Source organism: Staurois parvus, unplaced genomic scaffold, assembly GCF_062004578.1.
Source record: "Staurois parvus isolate SC_StPar_1 unplaced genomic scaffold, SC_StPar_1.0 ptg001805l, whole genome shotgun sequence".
In the NCBI taxonomy this organism is placed as follows: domain Eukaryota; kingdom Metazoa; phylum Chordata; class Amphibia; order Anura; family Ranidae; genus Staurois; species Staurois parvus.
In genome coordinates, this window is record NW_028319601.1 from 3,231,593 (window position 1) to 3,252,363 (window position 20,771).

Below are 20,771 nucleotides of genomic sequence, written 5' to 3' on the forward strand. Positions count from 1 at the left end.
CCAGACAAATAGGTGTGAATCTTTAATGCAGGCACAGACCACAAAAACTGACAAGTGTTCTAATCCCTCTCCATTTGAATATTAGTTCTCATTGGGGCTGTGTATGGAAAGTGCTTTTAAAATGTAGCTCCTCACTGAACTTATTGCCATCACAAAGAGGGCAACAAGCCCACTAGGACAGCATAGGCAAGTGACAAGGTTCTCTTTATGGAAAGATCAGGGGTCTATTAAAAACGGTCTTATATCCTATTCTAGGAAAGATTTTCCTGGAGCTCCCTAGAGAATGTGTGCACTCAGGAACCACAGTGGGCAACAGCAGCGGGGTTGCCATACCTTTACAGCACCATAAAAGTGCTTAGTTAGCTTTAGGGCAATCCAGATCACTTATCTGAAAGTCCATCACTGGTTCTAAATCTCTACCAAGCTCATGGCTGCAAAGCAGCGGTGAGCTTTTTAACCCCTTGAATAGCAGGATGTTTATAAACATACCTTAGTAGGTAAGATGCTGAGCAACTGAAATTGGGTCTGGCAGCAAAAAGGGTTAGAGCTACAAATGTGGAAACCAAGAATTCTGCAAACAAAAGCTGCTTACATGGACTGTAAAAATACAAATGGAAAGAATATTTGGCACACTCACTCTCTGTGATATCCCAGGGAACGCCACCTAGAAATACCTTGCAGGAATAAACTGGATTCTTGTAGTTCCGGGGAGGCAGTTGACCACTCCATGTGCAAGTTGCTTCATTTACAGCTGATAAAATGAGCAGATATGGCATAAAATACTCCTGCCTTAAAAATACAAAGTGCTAAAAACTTTTGTAGGACAATTGACAAACTTGAGTATACAGCTCCTGACCTGCATACATGCAACTAATGCAAAGAAAAGAGTATAAACACTCACTGTCCCAGAATAGTAACATGGCAACAGTGCTAATCATGGTAAAAGTAAAGCATCTTTCTGCCATCTCGTCTTGCTGTGGAGCAGCCATGCAACCCAACGCTCCTGGCTCACCTCTCCCTCATTCCTTCTAAAAAAAGAAAGCCATCAGCATTCTTTGCTACTTAACAGTCCTCGTCTGCTCATTCCTTTTGATTAGCTTAAATAAGTTTACACAAAAAACCCACAAACTATAGAAAACCCACAAACTATAGAAATTAAAATGAGAACATTAGAAAGTAGCCAACAACCCACAAATTCGACAGACATCTATTTTCTAGACTCAGTTTATGTTCCTGTCCCCTCTCGACTATCTGAACTGTTATCACAACCCTATCTTCCATAGTTTTGCACAAATATGTAAGGCATGATTGTTTCAATGGAAGGACTTTGAATTCAGTAATTGGGAACTTGCTGCAAACCTTAATGGGGGGTTTGTGCACAGTCTTCACTTTTCCTTCTCCCTGTTGTATTAAATTAGAGAACTAGAAAGGTGGAGGGGAATACACAAAAACTGGACCATACTAGTTTGCAATTGGAGGGAGATGAAGTGTCAAAACTTTCCCCTTATGGAAACGTAATTTGGTGACTTTCAGGACAAATTGTTCGAAGCGTTAAAATGTTATAATTGTCACAAAGTTACGTTTAACTAGACAAGAGGGATTGTGTTTACTCAACCCTTCTTCCCCCTCACCTATTCAGCTTAAATTTCATACTAAATATTATATTTAAATTTTAACCATCTTAAACTTTACAAATGCCTGACAGAAGATTCACAGCCTGTGGCTGTTTTGGCAACATGAAGGCAAAGTAGACCCAGACTGCTTTGAAGCAAAGTAGTGACTGAAACAACTGAGCTGACTGAACACGCACTGTTCCATTGGCTTCTTAAGGGCAAGGCAGATGCAATGCCATCACATGAAAGTCTGTATTTAAAAAAAAAAAAAAAGTAATTTTGAATAAAAACAGCACATCAAATCCTGGTCCAGAAACTGAAAAGAAGCCCACTTCAGTGATCTTCAGCTGGTTTAAGTCTAATATGTTCCTAGCCTGTGCCAACTCCTGAACTCCCCTATTCAAGGTTACCTACCAAAGCAAGCAAGAGGGGCAGCTGTAAGCCTACTTAACATTCCTTACTCCTACTGTAGTGAGGTTAGTGATAAAGGATAAATACTCTATGCATGCACAGTTTCAGGCATGGTGCCTGGAATTTTTGGCTCCCAAGCAATTCCAGATTCTCCCAAAAAGGTATGCGACTGTCCATAAATTTCTTACCTGCAGCTTGTCTATGCAGCCGAGCTTCTCTTTCAATGGAAAATGGATCTTCTGCAGATTCTAAAAGGTCCCAGGAGGGCCAGACTGAAGCACCTGGCCACCGCTTCGACATCCCCATAGGGGAAGCAGTTGCGGCTGCTAAAGCAGCATGGTCTTGATCCAGCCTTGAGCCAATGCCCAACTTCAAAGGGTCTCGAGACACACCACCTCCCAAGGGCAGGAATGGTAGAGGGGGAGAAATCCGCAGACTAGACTGGATTAACCACAAACATACCCAATTAGTGAACCTTTATCAAATGATAGCAAGCAACACAGGTCATTGCCCAGCAAAACAAGACTTCTGACTTGCCAGTAAAATACTTTTCCTGGAGTACAGTAAAGGACACGTGTCAAGCTGGCCACACAACAGCCAAGTGATTCTCTACCTCCCCCCAAAAAAAAAAAATTTAAATCCACAAACAGACCTACAGGATTCCACCATCCACACTATACAGTGTGGATGGATGAATGAATCTCCTGCTGTGGCTATTTTGTTCCAACAATCAGAATGGCAGCTGCATCTGACTGGATGCTGCAGTTGGACCATTTTCCATCAAGCTCTTTATTTCACAATAGTGAAATTTGCCCACTATGACCAGCTTACAACTGGTTATATGCAGCTACCATCAGATGACTGTCCCAGAAGATTTGCCAGTGTTTGCTTATAACCCCCACCACTCCCAGCTAGCCTCAGTTTTATAGCAATCAATAGGGAAAGCAAAGTGAAGTGCTCTGTGCCCCATACTGTACTCCAAAAAATTGCTTTTCCTGGCACGTAAAAAAAAAAAAATTTTCCTGATCGTACAGTGCAGGTCACAGGCTGGGACATCCAAAAGCAGACCAACTGAAGGGTAGGGTAACAATGTCAACAGGTCCACATAGTTGAACTCAGCCTGTACCACCTTATGCCTGAAACTGGCATCAGAAGAGGTGAACACCAACCTGATAGAACTTTATTAATGTGTTAAAAAGCACAGATGGCAGCCTTGAAAATCTGGGAAACCAAAGCATTGTTGATTAACCCATGAAGCACTGCCAGATCTGATTGAACTTGTCTCTACAGGGAAAGGAAAATCCTGTCCTGCAAACCATTCTCCTTGACAATACCTAAAACTACGAAAAATGGTAAACTAGATGCAATCTGGAAAATGTTGTGGTCTGGAATCTATGGTTCTAATATAAAAAGGGGTACAAAGTCACGTATACCAAAGACATAATGTAACTTGATACTATGGCTACACGCCATTGGAGTGTAGCTTGGTTGTCTGATTATATTTGTACATGGATCCATACTTAAAAATATCTGATAAAAAAACAAAAAAAAAAATTGCAACAAAACCTTGTGTGGGCCCTCAGGCAGAACAAGAATCATTTCCTATGGAGCAGTAGTGAAAAGGTAAATTCTTCATCCACATCTTAGCAGTACCACGCTACTTCCTTTGGATGCTTAGCAGCCAGATAAAAGGACAATAACCTGGATAAGATGGATGGCAGAAACCATCTCGGGGAGAGAAATGACCAAGGGTCTAAAATGTTGTAGAGAACATCTTGGGGTTAACTATGGCTAAGTGCTGAAAATTCAGACACTCTCCTTGCAGGTGTGTTGGGCAACCAGAAAGGCTACCTTGCATGAAAGATGAAATATCCCAGGACAAAGATAGTTAGACTGCAACACCCCATAGTTCTCATCTTAAGCTACTCATATTCCAACAGTCACTCAAACTGAGCCAGAACATTTTTGGCATAACAATCATTACCTCTTACACAGGTGTTGACTTCTATAAAAAGGCACCCCATTGCCAGTGATACTTCAATATGGAGATGTGTCAATGTTGGGGTGTATAATCACTTACCTGAGCACCCCTTGAAATACTCTCACCAGGGCTTTAGACCCCTGTGAATGTGCCTACACTGGCCAGAAGGAAGAGCCGACTCTATAGAACCGTTTCTGGGAGACAGCCTGTGTGTTAGTGATAAGAACCCATGACCATAAATGAGCTGTAGAAAGGTTTTGAATACCTGACTTCCAGACATATGCATTTGTTTCATGCCAGACATATGCATTTGTTTCATGCTCACTATATATACACACACAGTACTTTGATTCGTTATAGAATGTACCTTTATTAATCTCCCAATGAAGCCGTAATAGTAATGCAAAATGTTTTTAGTCAAGCATACCCTATGCCTAAGGACAACCAAACCGTTTGAAATAAGTCAAGGCTTAGAGGATGTGAACAAGGTGTTTTTGCAGGTACACAGAAAAACAAAAAAACAAAAACAAAAACACAGGTGTAGCCATCTGCCTGTACCACACGGGCAGGAAGTTACTGAATAAAAGTTAGAATCAATGATCTAAAGTGCTCATCAGCACCCTGGTAGCTCATTGAGAACTACAAGCAGTCAGATGGCTGAAGGTAGTTTTAGCTCTCCCATTCACAACTGACACAGCTGGGTGGATGGAGCCCCAACATGGCTGTCTTAACCTTGTGACAGGGGGGACAAGAACTCTTGACCTGTCGTCACAATGGGGAACTTAGGCTGCTCATTCAACATGTTACCCCCCCCCCCCCCAAATATGGGTGTAACATGTTACTAAAAGCTGAACTTAACCTTTAAGTATACAGATCATTTGGGTGCTCCTTGGATGAGCACCACATTTAAAGATTTTTTATGATCTGCAAGATATTTTTATGAGTCTATTACTTGTGTATATGGTGCCCAAAAGTAATATTTTTTTGGATGATACCCTCTTAAAGTGTTACACTACAGAAGTAGCACAAGTATGACTGTCCATGGCTTGAAACCCCACCTATGACCTCAAGGAAAAGGGGCAGCCATCAGGACAGGATACATGGCTCCTGGACATCCCCACAGGAAGAAAGGCTGAGCCTGAACTGCTGAGAACCTAGTCCCTGTGCTTCGCCACTGTTCTGTGCCCTGCACAACGAGATGCTTCTGGTCAAGTGCCATAGGACAAGCACATTCACTATAGCAAATTATATTCGGGTGCTGCTAAAAACCTAAAACTCCCACCCATAGATGTGTATAAAGCCTAATAGTGTATACACCAGTGGTAAACTTGCTACATGGCAGCTATATTAGGGATATTTTGGGGAGTGTGTTATGGGAACAGTTTTTTCTATTAGAACAGTGCTATAGCGCCACCACAAGCATATGGTGAACTACACACTTCTGGACAGAGGAAGCCAAAAGCACTTCTCTGCCATGCTTCACCTGAAACAAAGCAATGCCAGAAACATCCCCCCAAAAAAGTAAAAATGCACACACCACCCTGAGTGAAGGATTAAAGGGCTCCAGTCCTACACCTACTGCCAGATGAACGAACAACCCCTATTCCTGGCTTTGCTCTCAGATGGGTCCTCAGAGTCTGGGCTCCATGCAAACCATAGCTCTGGACCTATAGAGCACACTGCGGGCTACTCAGTGTGTCGTACTGTGTGCCAAAGGAGTACCCACGGCAGGATCCAGTGCAGAATCCACATAACAGGCTAGCCCTGTGTCTTCATTACAGTGGGGTTTGAGGAATGGTCCCACAGCTGAGTCAGGCAAACTAGAAGCAGCTATGGTGCAGTCAAGTTTCTAAAAATCAGTAACGGGAAAGTGTAAACCTTAGTGGAGAGGCAAGCTTTAAAGGATAAATTCAACAAAAACTTGGTTCCATGAGCTACCATGGCACTGACAGCTGGTATGGGAAACTTCCCCCTGTACTGCTGTAACACCAGGTGCTCAGATCCCCAAACGGATGCAGGAGCAGCAACAGGTTGCACCCTAAACAAGTGGAACATGTTCCTGAATGAACTTCTCCTTTAAGGCCACTGTAATATGAGACTAGCTGATGTTCCAGCATCATTTTTGCCAGTGTGCAATCACCTGAAGGCAGCTGCATATAATTCAGGTGTAAGGATAAAGAAATACTGGATCAGGTAATAAAATTCAAAAAATTGAAGTTGGAGATGCAATAATCATCATGAAAAGCAATCAATATGGACATTTACAAAGCTTGGACCTGCCTGAGCAAAGCCAAGAAAAGCTTGTGTCAACTTACAATCAAGTCAGAAAGGTGATCCGAACCAGAGCTGAATCCACTTGTATCAGAATCTGAGGGGCTGCTAGAACGGGAGTCTAAAATCGAACGGCTATCCAGTCGAGAGCCACGCAGCAGGGGGGATGGATATTTCTCTACCAAGTCTGAGCCAATGGGATCCATTGGCAAGAAGCCAAGAGGTGGCGGTTTTCCAAGAGGGTTGTTGAGTAGGTTGAAAACTAGAAAAAAAAAAAAAAAAAAAACAGTAAAGTGGTGTTTAGTCTTAAAATGTTAAAACCACAGCAGTAAAATCAGTCTATATGCAGTGAGGAAAGTGCAGCTGATAACCGGCAGCTGTATTTACTTGGTGATCTGCTGTCATTGGACACAGCTGATCACATGGTAAAAGGCCACTGTGATTGGCCGTTTACCGTATCACGTTATCAGCTGTGTCTGTAGGACACAGCTATCACTGGCAGCGCCAAGTGCGCGCCACTGGGGGGTGTGTTCTGGAATGACGTCCATGGATGTCGTCCCAGAACTAGACAACCACGCTGTAGCAGTCTTTCGGTTATAGCACGGTAGGGAAGAGGTTAAGAATTCAGGGACCCTCAGGTCACCAGAACGAGATTCACAAAAAAAAAAAAAAAAGATTCCCTTTTTTGTGGGTAACCCAAAATTTGGCAAATTTTTTTTATTTTTTTAACTTTCACGTTTAGTAATGGTAATTGGAAAAGAAGGCTATTTCTACCTAAAAGGGACACAGACCGCAATAAAAACTAAGTGTTCTAATCTTTACCAAAACAAAAGTTTTGGCCTTTTTTTGCCTTTAGTTATAATTTGGGTCACAATGAGTTGGTGTTCAACCCAGGACCCTGCATTGTCTGTCTGGTCTCTCTCACTCCACGGAAATACCATTTTACTATATTGCTAAATTTTCTCAGCGGTTAGGGCAGTCTTGTGACTTCTGTCTGGCTGAACACTGGTTAGAGCTTGTAGGATGAGTTTTTTTTTTTCTTTCCTCATGCTGCGACAGTACTGTGTGCCAAAGGAGCACTGGAAAATACTGCTGATAACCGGCAATTGTCAGAAGTGATCGGCACTGATCTGTGCCCAGCAGTGCCACCCATCTGTGCAGTCTCAACGCACAGTGAAGGAGAAACAATTACTGGTTTGCAAAATTAAACAAAAACTTTCAAATTTGTTACTCTTGTTTATAGCGCAAAAAAATAACACCCAGTGGCAATTAAATACCACCAAACCAAATCAAGCTATTTGTACCCATATGAAATTTTTTCCTTTTTTTCACACAGTGTTGCATGACCGCACAATTGTCATTCAAAGTGACAGTGCTGAAAGCTGAACATTGGCCTGGGCAGGAAGGGGGAATAAGTGCCCAGTAGGCAAGTGGTTAATTTGCAGGGATTTTCTCACTTCGTTTTGGCTATGGGACAGGAAGTGAATTGAAATCTCCAATGGGACACAGATTGTTATAACCACCCTTGCTCTATCCAAAATGTACAGTTTTCACTATAGTTCTATTTATCACAGTCCACTGAATTAAACTGCAAAATCATGTTTTAGCACAATATACAAATTGCCTTAAAGAGTCAATAACCGCTTTCCCGCTGCCCTATAGCAGAAGTACTGTATACACGCACGCGCAAGTGCATATACGTGATTTGCATTGCTGGGTGGGGTGTGTCACTATGGATGTCAATCAAGTCCCGGCCAGCAATTCCCAACCAGCACTCGATAATCGCTGGGTAAAGACGACAAGAGAAAGACCTGTGTATAAACAAGTTTCTCCCGTCAGTGTGGACATGCCATTTTGTATCAGATACAACCGCATGCCTCCTTTGTAAAATAGCACAGTGAACCCTTTGATTGTCCCAGATGTTAACCCCTTCCTGCCCAGTGTCAGTGTTCATTAGCACTGATCACTATTCGTGTCACTGGGGATGTCCGTGGCAGTCAGTTCCCAGCCAGTGTCGATGGCCACTGCAGTCCCACTATAAGTCGCTGATCACTGCGCCACTACTAGTATAAAAAACACACACAAACACACACCATTTGTAGACTAACTTTTACGTAAACCAATTTTACATGTATTGGGATTTTTTTTTTAGCAAAGACATACCAGATTAAAATTCCAGCCTGAATTTATGAAGAAATTAAATTTTACTGGGTATGTTTTATAGCAAAGCCAAACTTTTCGCTCAAAATGGTTTATAGCGCCAAAAAAAAAAAAAAAAACACCTGACCATTTGGGAGCGAAAAATTTGACTTTGCTATAAAACATACCCCAATAAAATAACCAAATTTCTCTATAAATTTAGGCCAAAACAATCTGGTACATGTCTGCTTTGATTCCTATCACCCAATGTCTGAGACATGTAGTTCTGGGCGTTGGGCAGGTAGTTTATCTTTAGCCCTGCTGCAGGCAAGCAGCAGGCTCACCTGTCTGGTGGAAGCATTCGGGCAGCAGCCATGTCATCTGATTGCTTCCACACAGTGCCAGCCTGTCTTTGTCCCCTACATGATAAACAAAAAAAAAACAAAAAACAAAAAAGAAAGGTTACACCCAAGCACATACCATCCCCCAAAAAATTGAGGGCCCCCCCACACACACACACAAAAGCACGCGCTAGGGCGCCTACGCATGCACACGTCGATTGCAATACACGCAAGAATTCTAGCACCAGACGACCTCCGTAGCTCTAAACTGATAACCTATAAAAAAAGGAGCTTTCAGTGTCGACCTATAGAAAATATAGGCTACTGACAGTCATCGCCATTTCACAAGCGCGCACAAAATTTAACAAGTTGGATATTAATTTGCTTGATGCAAGCTCATCTTTTACAGTATCACAGGAGTACACCCCTCATTTTTGTAAAATTATATCTTTTCATGTGACACTGAAGAAATGACACTGCTACAATGTAAAGGAGTGTACAGCTTGTATAACAGTATACATTTGCTGCCCCCTCAAAATAACTCACAGCCAACAAAACTGCTGGCAAAAGTGCACCCCTAAGTGAAGATGTCCAAATTGGGCCCAAAGGGTCAATATGGTGTGGCCACCATTATTTTTCCAGCACTGCCGTACCCTCTTGGGCATGGAGTTAACAGGTTGCCACTGGAGTCCTCTTTCCCTCCATGACATCACGGAGAATCTGCCCCACAGATTCTCAATAGGATTTAGGTCTGGAGACCTGCTTGGCCAGTCCATCTTAACCCTCAGCTTCTTTAGCAAGGCAGTGGTCGTCTTGGAGGTGTGTTTGGGGTCGTTATGTTGGAATGCTGCCCTGTGGCCCAGTCTCTGCTTCAGTATGTCACATTACATGTTGGCATTCATGGTTCTCTCAATGAATTGTAGCTCCCCAGTGCCAGCAGCACTCATGCAAGCCCCAGACCATGACACTCCCACCACCATGCTTGACTATAGGCAAGACACGCTTGTCTTTGTACTCCTCACCTTGTCGCCACACATGCTTGACACCATCAGCAAACTGTTTGCGGGCTCTCTAGTGCATCATCTTTAGAAGAGGCTTCCTTCTGGGACGACAGCCATTCAGACCAATTTGATGCAGTGTGCGGCGTATGGTCTGAGCACCGACAGGCTGACCCCCCCACCCCTTCAACCTCTGCAGCAATGCTGGCAGCACTCATCTATTTCCCAAAGGGAACCTCTGGATATGACAGAGCACGTGCACTCAACTGCTTTAGTCGACCATGGTGAGGCCTGTTCAGAGTGGAACCTGTCCTGTTAAACCACTGTATGGTCTTGACCACCATGCTGCAGCTCAGTTTCAGGGTCTTGGCAATCTTTTAGACTAGGCCATCTTTATGTAGAGCAACAATTCATTTGCTCAGATCCTCAGTTCTTTGCCATGAGGTGCCATGTTGACCTTCCAGTGACCAGTATGAGAGTGAGAACGATAACACCAAATTTAACACACCTGCTCCCCATTCACATCAGAGACCTTGTAACACTAATGAGTCACATGACACCGGGGAGGGAAAATGGCTAATTGGGCCCAATTTGGACATTCATTTAGGGGTGTACTCCCTTTTGTTGCCAGCAGTTTAGACATTGATGGCTGTGAGTTATTTTGAGGGGACAGCATATTTACACTGTTATACAAGCTGTACACTCACTACTTTACATTGCAGCAAAGTGTCATTTCTTCAGTGTTGTCACATGAAAAAATAATATTTACAAAAATTTGAGGGGTGTACTCACTTGTGAGATACTGTATATTTTACCAAAAAAAGGGTAATTTGCTTTTTTGCACTTTAAAAGCAACTTATTACTGCAAAATTCCTGTAAAAAATATCATGCGACAAAAAAATTGTAACTACCACCATTTTATTCTCTAGGGTCTTTCAGAAAATGTTAGGGGGTTTATGTAATCTTCAGGCCTAAAATGATTTTTTAAACTTGTGCAAAAAAAATTGGCACTGTCAGTGAAAGGGATAAAGAATAAGCCCTGACCCACCCTTTCCCCAGTAGCAGCCAATCGGTGCTCATTACACTGCAAGGTCACTCCTGTTAGTCCCTGGGTGCAGTGCAGGAGGAGATAAAAACAGCAAAATGTTAAAAATATTACACTTTTAAGCTATCAAAGCCCCTTTTGTTTTCAAAAGCCCCAGACCTTCCTAATATCACCTCCGATTTAAATACAGTTTTGGTTAAACTTTATATCTGGACAAGTAGATTGTCATGAGGGACAAGTAGACTGGGGCACAAATTTAGTTCCTGGGCAAGTAGTTCCCAAACGTTTTCACACCTCTGACAGCGTTGCATGACCGCGTAATTGTCAAAGTAACAGTGCAGTGTTGCCCAAAATAAATAAAAAAAAAAAAAAAAAAAAAAAGGCCTGGTCAGGAAGGGGAATAAATCCTCTGGAGGGCAAGTGGTTAAACCCAAAATCAAACACTCAATGCTATACTACAATGTGTATATACACTTGACGAGCATTTGTAGACTTTCAAAATCCCCTTGGATCCTACTATTCACTGTAACTCCCTCCTTGTCCCTACTGCAGCCTGGGATTGTATAGATCAGCTGTTGATATCCGAGCCTGCTCCAGTTCCCTTCTAAGCTGCCAATTACCTTTTCCTTATCTGTGCATGTATTCGTATTGCTCAACACTATGGTGGCAGGATATAAGAGTGTGATTGGAGGTTTCCGCTCCCTGTTATTCCAAACACACGCTGGACGGGCATGATGGCCTGTGATTAACAGAATGTGTATACCAACTGGTTTGAGCGAAAGTTAGTGCATTTGCAAAGCATGGTATTTTTTAGTACACAGAAGTATGCTGAGTTTTTTTAAGTAATTTGGCAGTTTAACAACTTTTAGGGGTGCACCGAAATTTCGGTGGCTGAAAAGGTTTGGCCAAAAAACACCCCTATCGGCCGATATGAAAATAAGCACCGATACAGGTGCTGAAAATAACCCTGCATCCTCGCTGCTACCCGGTGGTTCTCAGCCTTACCCGAGAAACCACTGAATGATCCCAGCGCTGGGCATAGAGTTAAGTGAAGGAAAAAACCTCCACTCAACTCTATGCCCTTGGAGGACAGGAGCAATGTCAGTTCTGGTTCCAGTGCCTTACAAACCCCTTTTTTTTTTTTAAGCACTAGATCAGTGCTTTACATTGTAGAGGAGATGTGGGGTCTTTTTGACCCCATATCTTTCCAAAAAGAACTTGACTACTTTATATCACAAGGGATGCATGCAAAGGGTTCATTTTTTTTTTTAAAAACAGAAAAAAAATTAAAGTAAATTAGAGAGTTTAAAGTGGCCCCGTCCCCCTGAACGCAGTGAATGCATACGTAGGCCACGCCCACATATGTAAACTGCGTTCCAACCTCATTAGGTATTGCCACGAACGTCAGAGCAAGAGCAATATTTCTACCACTAGACCTCTAGTTCTGCAGTTTAACGCCATTCCACAAGTGTGTGCAAAGTTTAAAGCATGACATGTTGGGCATCTATTTACTCACCATAACTGTCATTTTACAAAAAAAATTGGGGTATATATTGCGTTTAAAAATGTGAATTTTTTCCGATTTTTGGCCAAGTGCACCCTGAATTTTCGGTTGGCACCAGAATTCATTTTGGTGCACCAATTAATTTTTACACAATTTGATTAACACACTATCGCCAGTACAGCATTATATGGCATGGCATGGTCACCAGTGCAGTACAGCATTATAGGGTTTGCTTAAAAAAATTAATTTTTTTACATACTAACAATTTTACATCCCGTCAGTAGGTCTGTCACCATAGCGACTACAATAGGTTTAGAGTTCATGAATGGGTTTCCCTTTGACAGCTTGCTCTATTCTGATTGGCTACAGCTAATCACATGGTACAGGTAGCCAAGTACCAGCTGATACAATTGTAATCAGTTTGGCCCACAGCAATCAAGTCCAGTTACAGGGCATATCATCACTGGTAATTGCAGGAGAGCCGTACATTTCCAGCAGCTCCATTAGGAGCCATTGGTATAGTGTAAACCATATAAATGAAAGCTGAATGCTGTAAGCACCCTAGTGCTATATGGCTGGTCGTAACCCTTAATTACCATCGAGTTGGCTGACTAAATACGACCAAGTTTATTATTCAGGATTTATATAGTGTCAGTTTGCGCAGCGCTTTACAATATAAAGTGGACAGTACAATTACAACAGAAGGAATAGAAGGGCCCTACTCATGGAGCTTACAAACTAAAGGAAGAGGAGGTGATACAAAAGGTGATGGCTGCAGGGGATGATTTGGTGGAGGTGGGGTAGGCTTCTCTAAATAAGTGGGTTTTCAAAGATCGCCTAAAAAGGCAGACAGGGTGGGGGCTGACCAGACAAACTGGGGGGGAGCGGGGTGGGGGGTTGGGAGTTCCAGAGGATGGAAGAAGTCCTGGAGGCGGGCAAGGAAAGCTGCTAAAAGCTAAACAGCAAGATGTCTTGGGAGGAGCAAAGTGGATGATATCTGCATATAAAAATTAGTGATGTAGCTAGGATAGTGTTGGATAGCTTTGTACATTGTTAGTATTTTGAATTTTATACATTGGGCTAGTGGAAGCCAGTGAAAGGATTGGCAGAGGGGCATCAAAATTCAATTTTTTGTGATCCTTTATTGAACTTTAGGCAGCTGTGTGCTGGCAAATGTTCTAAGCATGGAGTGTATTAGTTTAGTCACATGTTTTAGACACCTCCATCCCAAAGGGGCAGTATACAAAAGAAAATTGGGATTTTTAGAGTGAGTAGTCTCAGAAAATTACCATTACATATTGTATATAGATAGCACAATGTATTCTTGACTCAACCTGAACACATTTTATGCAATGTGTATTTAATATTTGGGTGGTCATATTTATGGCCTACTCCCAGATAGAAGAATGTACCTTTTGCACGAGGAATCTGGTTAAAAGCTATAATACCTCGGTTTACAAAAGAATCAGTTAATGCAATTTTCAGTTTACGAATGAAAATCCGTTGAAAATAATGAAATAATGCCTCGGTTTACACATTTTTTTTTCCGCAATACAAAGTGCATGTCAGTGCTGATTTTTAAATGCAATTGCCGGCTTTTTTAAATTCACTATAGCTCACAGAATTAGCTGTCACTTTCCCCGGAGTTAACGGAAACCTGTTTCTTTTAAGAAACTAAAAAGGAAACAAACTAAAAAAAAAAAAAACTTTAGCTGGGTGGAAAGTGAAAGCCGAATCTGAGCTATAGTGGAAAATAAAAAAAAGCAATAATTACATTTAAAAAACAGCACCATAAATAAAATAGCATGGGGTCTCCCCAAAATCCATACCATGCCCTCAACATGGGGGTGCTTGGGGCAGTTCTTAAGGGTAAGGGGTGCGGCCACCCAGGAACATCACCATCATTGATGTCACATGCGTGATGTCCCTGGGTGGCCCGACCCTTACCTATTTAAGAACCGTCAAGCCACCGAGCAGGCAGAAGGCTGAAAGCCATCGTCTGAAGTGGAGCTTTTGTTTCAAAAAAAAATTTCGGTTGGCGGCAGGCATCGTGATAGACATTGGATCTACTGTGGGGGACAGTTTCTAGTTTTCTTCTTTTAATAAAGTACTTGTCAAAGACAGCGTCCTGTCTTTTTTCACACTACTCATTCATAGGGGGGCCAGGATCTGGGGGCCCCCCTGTTAAAAGGGGCTTCCAGATTCGGATAAGCCCCCTGCCTGCAGACCCAAATAACCACCAGCCAGGTTGTGGGGAAGAGGCCCTTGTCCCCATCAACAAGGGACAAGGTGCTTTGGGGGAGCCCCCCTGCCCCAAAGCACCCCTCCCCCCCATGTTGAGGGCATGTGGCCTGGTATGGCTCACGCACAGAGGTGGTAATGGAAGCCATGGGAGGTTATCAATTGGCCCAGAGAGGTGTAGAGAGAAAAGGTGAGGCCCAAAGATCGAGCCTTAGGGTACCTCATCAGAAATGAAGACGTGGAGGAGTTTGTATGAATATAAGCTCTGCACCATCGTTCAGCTATTAAATGACAGAACCTCTGGATAGTATAACTGTTGGGGTGGGCAACAATTCTCAAATTCGTCACAGGCCTGTGTATAGCCCGACTGCAGATCCACAGGACTCCACTAGGACAATGGAGTTTGAAGAGCAGAGATGCTTTGTTGGCTTAACCACTTTTCAATCCATGCCCACTTTGAGGGCCAAATTTCTGCTTGAGATTTTGAGCATGCACACTAAATGTAATTTTTAGGAACAACTCACTGAAATCTGTCCGAACAAGAGTCTCATAAACATCCTGGGTATATTAAAATTTGAAACACGAAATCATAAATTATAATTTATGAAATCAAAAAAATTTAATTACATCATATAATCAAACCAAAAACACTGAAATTTGAAATATAGCACCAAGTTCGCACATCACTGAACAAAGTCGCAAAGTCTGTTTCAGTGTCTTTACGAATTTCCCCACAAATCATAAATCACTCAATTCTGCAAGTGATTCTAATTTACTATCGCTGTTCTCTTAGCTGGTCTAAAACAGATTTTGACCTAAAAGGGACGCTTTTTGGACGCCATGGACATTTCTCAGTTTCCAGGCAGAAAGAACAGTAAAATGCTTTGATACAGTAAGGTTTGTGATTTTAGTGAATGTCCCTTTTAAACTTTCAAATTTCCTGCGAGCTCCGTCCCCCGTACATTCCAAAGTCGCAGGGAACAGAACCGAGAAGACAGATGCAGGCATCCGCCGGAGGACATTGCAGGAGGGACATCGCGGGAGCGCAGGACAAGGTTAGTGCAGAAGAGATCCCGGAGCAACGCTGCAGGGTATTCCCGAGTGTAGCTCGGGGTTACCGCTTGTGGTGCTGAAACTTTACCCCGAGCTACACTCGGGAATACTGCCAGGGAGGTTAATTTCACACTTTTTTGGCTACTATGGGTAAATATGAAATGTATTTTCTGTACTGTACTTTTGAAGACCAGTGTGCTGTGCACATAAATGCTGAAGTGGCTATATGAAAACCACAAGCCATCAAAATTTCTGAACCTTTTCAATGTGAGGACATGTCTTTCTGCCCCTATCATTCAAGGGTTGGTGGCATTTTTGATGCAGCCTATCATCGCATACAGAACAGGACAGCATTCCATGAAGATGAAGCCATTCCCATTCTTGGAGCAACCTACAACCCTTCGAAGTTTTCTTCATCCCTGAATAAGCACCCTCTAAACGTTTAATCCCACAAACTAGAACATTTAGCATAAATACTTTATTGGACATCCCAGCCACGGCACCTCCTGCCTGGAGTTTGCATGTTCTCCCTGTGCCTGCGTGGGTTTTCGCCGGGTACACAGGTTTCCTCCCACACTCCAAAGACATGCTGGTAGGTTAATTGGATCCTGTCTAAAATGGCCCTTTTATATGAATGTGAGTTAGGGACCTTAGCTTGTACACCCCTTGAGGGTTAGGGACTGATGTGAATGTACATTATATGTAAAGCGCTGCGTAAATTGACGCTATAAGTACCTGAAATAAATAATGTGAAGCTTCCATTTAGATGTACCAACACAAATGACATCTGCTTTAGGCTGAAAACCCAGAAGGGACAGACCCTGACACCAGAACTGCAGCCCTCATTCCCCTGCAATATCTATTTTAGAACTTGGCAAACAGTAAGGTAGAGCATGGGGTGCATTCTGCTGAATCACACCCTTTATTGCAGGAGTATATGCAGGGATTAGATCCAGGACCAGTCAGTCTTTTCCAGAACACAGCTTTCTGTATTAACAGCATCCTTGGGGCACAGCCAAAATAACAGCAAGCTTGGATGTTGCAATAAACTATTACCACCAATAGTCACTCAATGAGTACAGTTAAAGATTTTCAATAGGATTCATTTTGTTTTAACATGAAATTAAAATAAATAAAATTGAATTAAAATAATTCATGCTTTTGTAAGGGAGTGTTTGTGCATCCAAATTTGCTAGTACATCTAAATTGAAGCCAAACTCCGGCTCACTCTGCATGTACAGCAACTTTTTTGCTTTTGGGATAAAGGTTTTACATGAGTAAATAAAAGCGGACCATTGTAAGCACCACTGTCCGTGAAATGGATTGTTGCAGCACTCTAATCTGCTACATTTGCAGGACGGCGTTTGCTGTTTAAAGACTTACTGGCTGGATTACATGAAAAAAAAAAAAAATGCAGCCACCACATCCAAGAATTGGTAAACTCCAATATAATTGTTTGCTTTTGGGTTTAATACCGCATTAAAGCTGAACTACAGATAGAAACAAATTAAAGCAGTTCTGTAACCATTAATACAAATTAGATACTTAAATGCAAACCAGGCAAGTACCTGAACCTGGCCTGTTATAAGCCTCTTGCAGTCCCTTTTACAGCATTACTGGAGTGCAGTACAAAGCCAATCCATTCATGTGCTGAAAAGCACACTGACAGAAGAGAAAGTGTTTGATTAGTGCTGTGCTGCTTTTTTGACTGTCTAGTCAGACTGGGCAGGTCCAGGATAATCTGGGCTCAGATAAACAGATTAAATTATGCTGGCCAGACTAAACCCCAAGTGGCCCACATGATTTTGAAACCAAGTTTAGTATGACAGTTTAATTGCTCAGTATTTTTATCCCAGTGACACCCACAGTCTTGCTAATCCCAGTGTCAAAATTAAAGCATAAAATTGCCACCTGGAGTACCAACAGAAAGCCTAAAGTGGAGTGCCACCCCAAAAGGGTAAGTTCCATGAAGTACTGGTCCCCCATTTACCATGGAGGAATTTGCACCTTTTGGGAGTGGGGGGGTGTCAGGTAGCAGGTATCCAATTTTAAAAAGGTACCTGCTCTCACTGCAATAGCCTAGGCCAAGGGTTGGCAACCTGAGAGCCACAGGACTACAAGTTCCATCATGCCTCTGCAAGTCATAGCTGTAACTGTCCATTTTGTAATCTTTGCAATGCCTCATGGGAAATGTAGTTCAACAGCTAGAGAGCCACAGGTTGCCTACCCCTGGCCTAAGCAGAAGTTGCCCTTCCCGTAGTCTTCTGGAACACATGACAGACGTCCCAGGGACCATTCACAAGGTCCATACGCTACTTGCGCATGCGCAGTGGGCACTCAGCTGTGAAGCCACAAGCTGTGAAAGCTGGATGCCCACACCTGGGATGCCAGCACGGGGGAGGGAGGACAGCCGGTGAAAGGGGCTGCGGTGAGTACACCGCTGGACCCTGGGACAAGTGAATGGCTTTTTAAAAGTCAGAAGCTACAATTATTGTAGGTTTGACTGGAGCTCTGCTTTAAACAGAAAATCTAGCTTTACCCACTTTCAAAAAACCAGAAGTTTGGCTGGAGCTGCCCACACTGGGACACTCCAATTTAATGTTTGGCCTCCTGCCATCCTTGGTTGTCATTAGCTGCAGTGTTCTTGGTTGGTCATTTGGAATCTCATGACTGGCAGCTGAATAGGACAGGGGGATGTGTCTCAGGTTGCAAGTGATCCCCGAGCAGGTAGTCCCATTCTTGCCGAAAAGAATGAAGCAGTTTCACCGAGCACTGTCCTCTGTATGCAGAGTTAGGGTTTGTCCACGTGTGTTGATATGAAGAATCAAGCAATACTATGTTCCTATTGCATTTATGATTTGTTTAGGATGTTCTCAATGTATTTATGAAGCATTGAAAAAAAAGCTTCAAGAATGCTGACTAAATGGCCATGGAAGCGATGTAGAGGATATTATCCAATTTGATATAGAATATATTACAGTTCTATAAAATGAAAAAAAACAGCCATCTAAAAATCACTCACTATTGCTCTCCTCTTTGGAGAACAGTTTTTCCCAGTCTAAGGATAATGCCCACTTGGTGGTTGCCAAATTTGTTTTTTGTATGTGACAACAACTTGTTACTTGGGTCGTTAATAGTTTAACTACTTGACCTCCGGAAGGTTTTACTCCCTTCATGACCAGGCCATATTTAGCTATTCAGCACTGTGGGAATAAAAAACGCACTTGTCGAAGGACTAAAATCAGTGTCCCAATCTGCTTGTCTCTCATGGCAGACTAGTTGCCCTGATAAAACAAAAATATGAAGAGTTTATGGTTTTAATTAGGCAGAGGTTCTTTTAAGAATGTCTGGGGCTCTTAAAGGGGATTTATGGCACGTTTTATTACAATTTTTTTTTTATCTCCTACTCCCCTGCGTCTCCTGCACTGCACCTGGGGACTAGCAATGAGGGGAGAGACCTGGCCGTGTGACTGCAATCACTGACTGGGTGCTCATCAGGAGTGTCGGGCTCCTAATGCTCTGCCGACGCACATCTGCTAAGAAAGGCTCCGGCCCCATTGAGTTCATTCATTCCGTCAGGCTACTCTTGCACACAAACTTCGGTGCTCAGTACTAGCGCCTGCTGAGCAGCCAAATCAAGCTCCAGTGTGTGCTCCATTAGGCCCTGTTAACACCTGGGCGTTTTGGGATTGAGGCAAAAATCGCTGCGATTCTGCCTGCAATCTCAAAATGCACTACAAGCACAAAAAAAAAAAAAAAACCGCAAGTTCTGGCGTCACTTTCAATTGCACCTAAAACACTGCAGCTTTGCCATGTAGCAAATTGCATCACATGAAGCTTGTTGCCCAAAAAGGAGGATCTTCTTTTGGGCGACAAGCTTCACATGATGCAATTTACTGCACAACAGTTGTGGCAAAACTGCACCACGTGTTAGTTGCTATTGAAAATGTGAACCTGGGGTTTGCGATCGCAGGCATTTTAGGCAATTCCTCCAAACTTTACACAAACAGCTCAGTGTCACCATAGTGACCTTGTACTATGGGGAGGTGACCAGGGATTTTTTTTATTTAAAAATTTGGGATTACGTTAACAGCAAATGAATGAAACCCATAACAGGTGTTTGCATTGTGATCGCATAGCATTCACGATACCTCTAATGCGTCAAATGGCTGGGTACCCCTAATCTGCTGTACCCGGTGGGCACGACCGTGTACCTTCAGCTGGTGATGTCCAGCCTGCCCTTGCCACCCACAGTAAGTTGGCATGTTATACTCACATTAAAATCACAAAATAGCATTTTAAGAGTGCACAGGATGGCCAACAAACCTCTCCTTCATAACAGTATAGCTGCGGTTATAGTGTATCTGCGCCACATGCTGAAGGTCTCCAACTTTCACATAACCCTAGGCAGAGCTTCATATAGATTTGTGTTTAAATAAATGTTTAAAATGTGTAAATATTAACATTTTTAGGTTTAGGGAGTTTTATAGTGCTGTACAGCAATCTTTATAGCTATTCTGCAAGAAGGTGTCAACACACCAATCATACGTGGGTCTGTGCATAACATTTGAGTGGTCTCGCTTATGCTGAGATATTGATCACTGGAGGGCCACTTCACACTGCAGTTGAAATGCAGTCCAAAGTGCAGCATTCTACTCCATTCAGAGTCCAAAATCCAGGCTATCCTATGTGCAGAGGTCACACCATTGCAGCGCAGAAAAGTACAGCATACTGTTTTTTTCTACATTGCAAATACACCCAAGGAAAGAAGGAAGTGACCTCACAGGATAAAATGCATTTACAAAAACATGCATCAAATGCATGCATACGTACAAGGAAAGAACATGCAGTTACTTGCAGTTTTTGGTGTGAATGGGCCCTGAAGGTATCTTGATTTTTTTTTTTTTTTTAATACCATTATTCATGCTTGTGTTGAAACATGATTTAAACATTTTGAAAAAAAAAATTTAGGTTTAGGGAGCCTCACTTCTAGCGCTGAGGTTATTTTTATTTTGCCTGTGCAGTGACATGGACATTTCCTACCTGGCATTATTAGTATTGCTGACCAGCTGATGCCCACACACAGAAATAGTTAGCACAAAGCTATTCTACACACCCAGAAGAGACAGGAGCTGCTTTGTCCAAGCTCTAACTCCCAGTGCATTCTGGGAGAA

At 42.6% G+C, this 20,771-nt stretch overlaps 1 protein-coding gene across 3 annotated transcripts in view; it reads right to left on the reverse strand.

Moving 5' to 3' along the window:
• Positions 1 to 20,771, reverse strand: part of CPEB1 (cytoplasmic polyadenylation element binding protein 1) — a 50,101-nt gene that overhangs the window by 22,518 nt on the left and 6,812 nt on the right. For all 3 annotated transcript variants that reach the window (XM_089663968.1, XM_089663969.1, XM_089663970.1), the window contains exons 3-5: positions 6,321 to 6,538; positions 2,213 to 2,465; positions 638 to 751 (exon numbers count right to left, since the gene is read on the reverse strand). In XM_089663968.1, the coding sequence (XP_089520094.1) occupies positions 638 to 751; positions 2,213 to 2,465; positions 6,321 to 6,538 (585 nt within the window). The remainder of the gene's footprint in view (positions 1 to 637; positions 752 to 2,212; positions 2,466 to 6,320; positions 6,539 to 20,771) is intronic.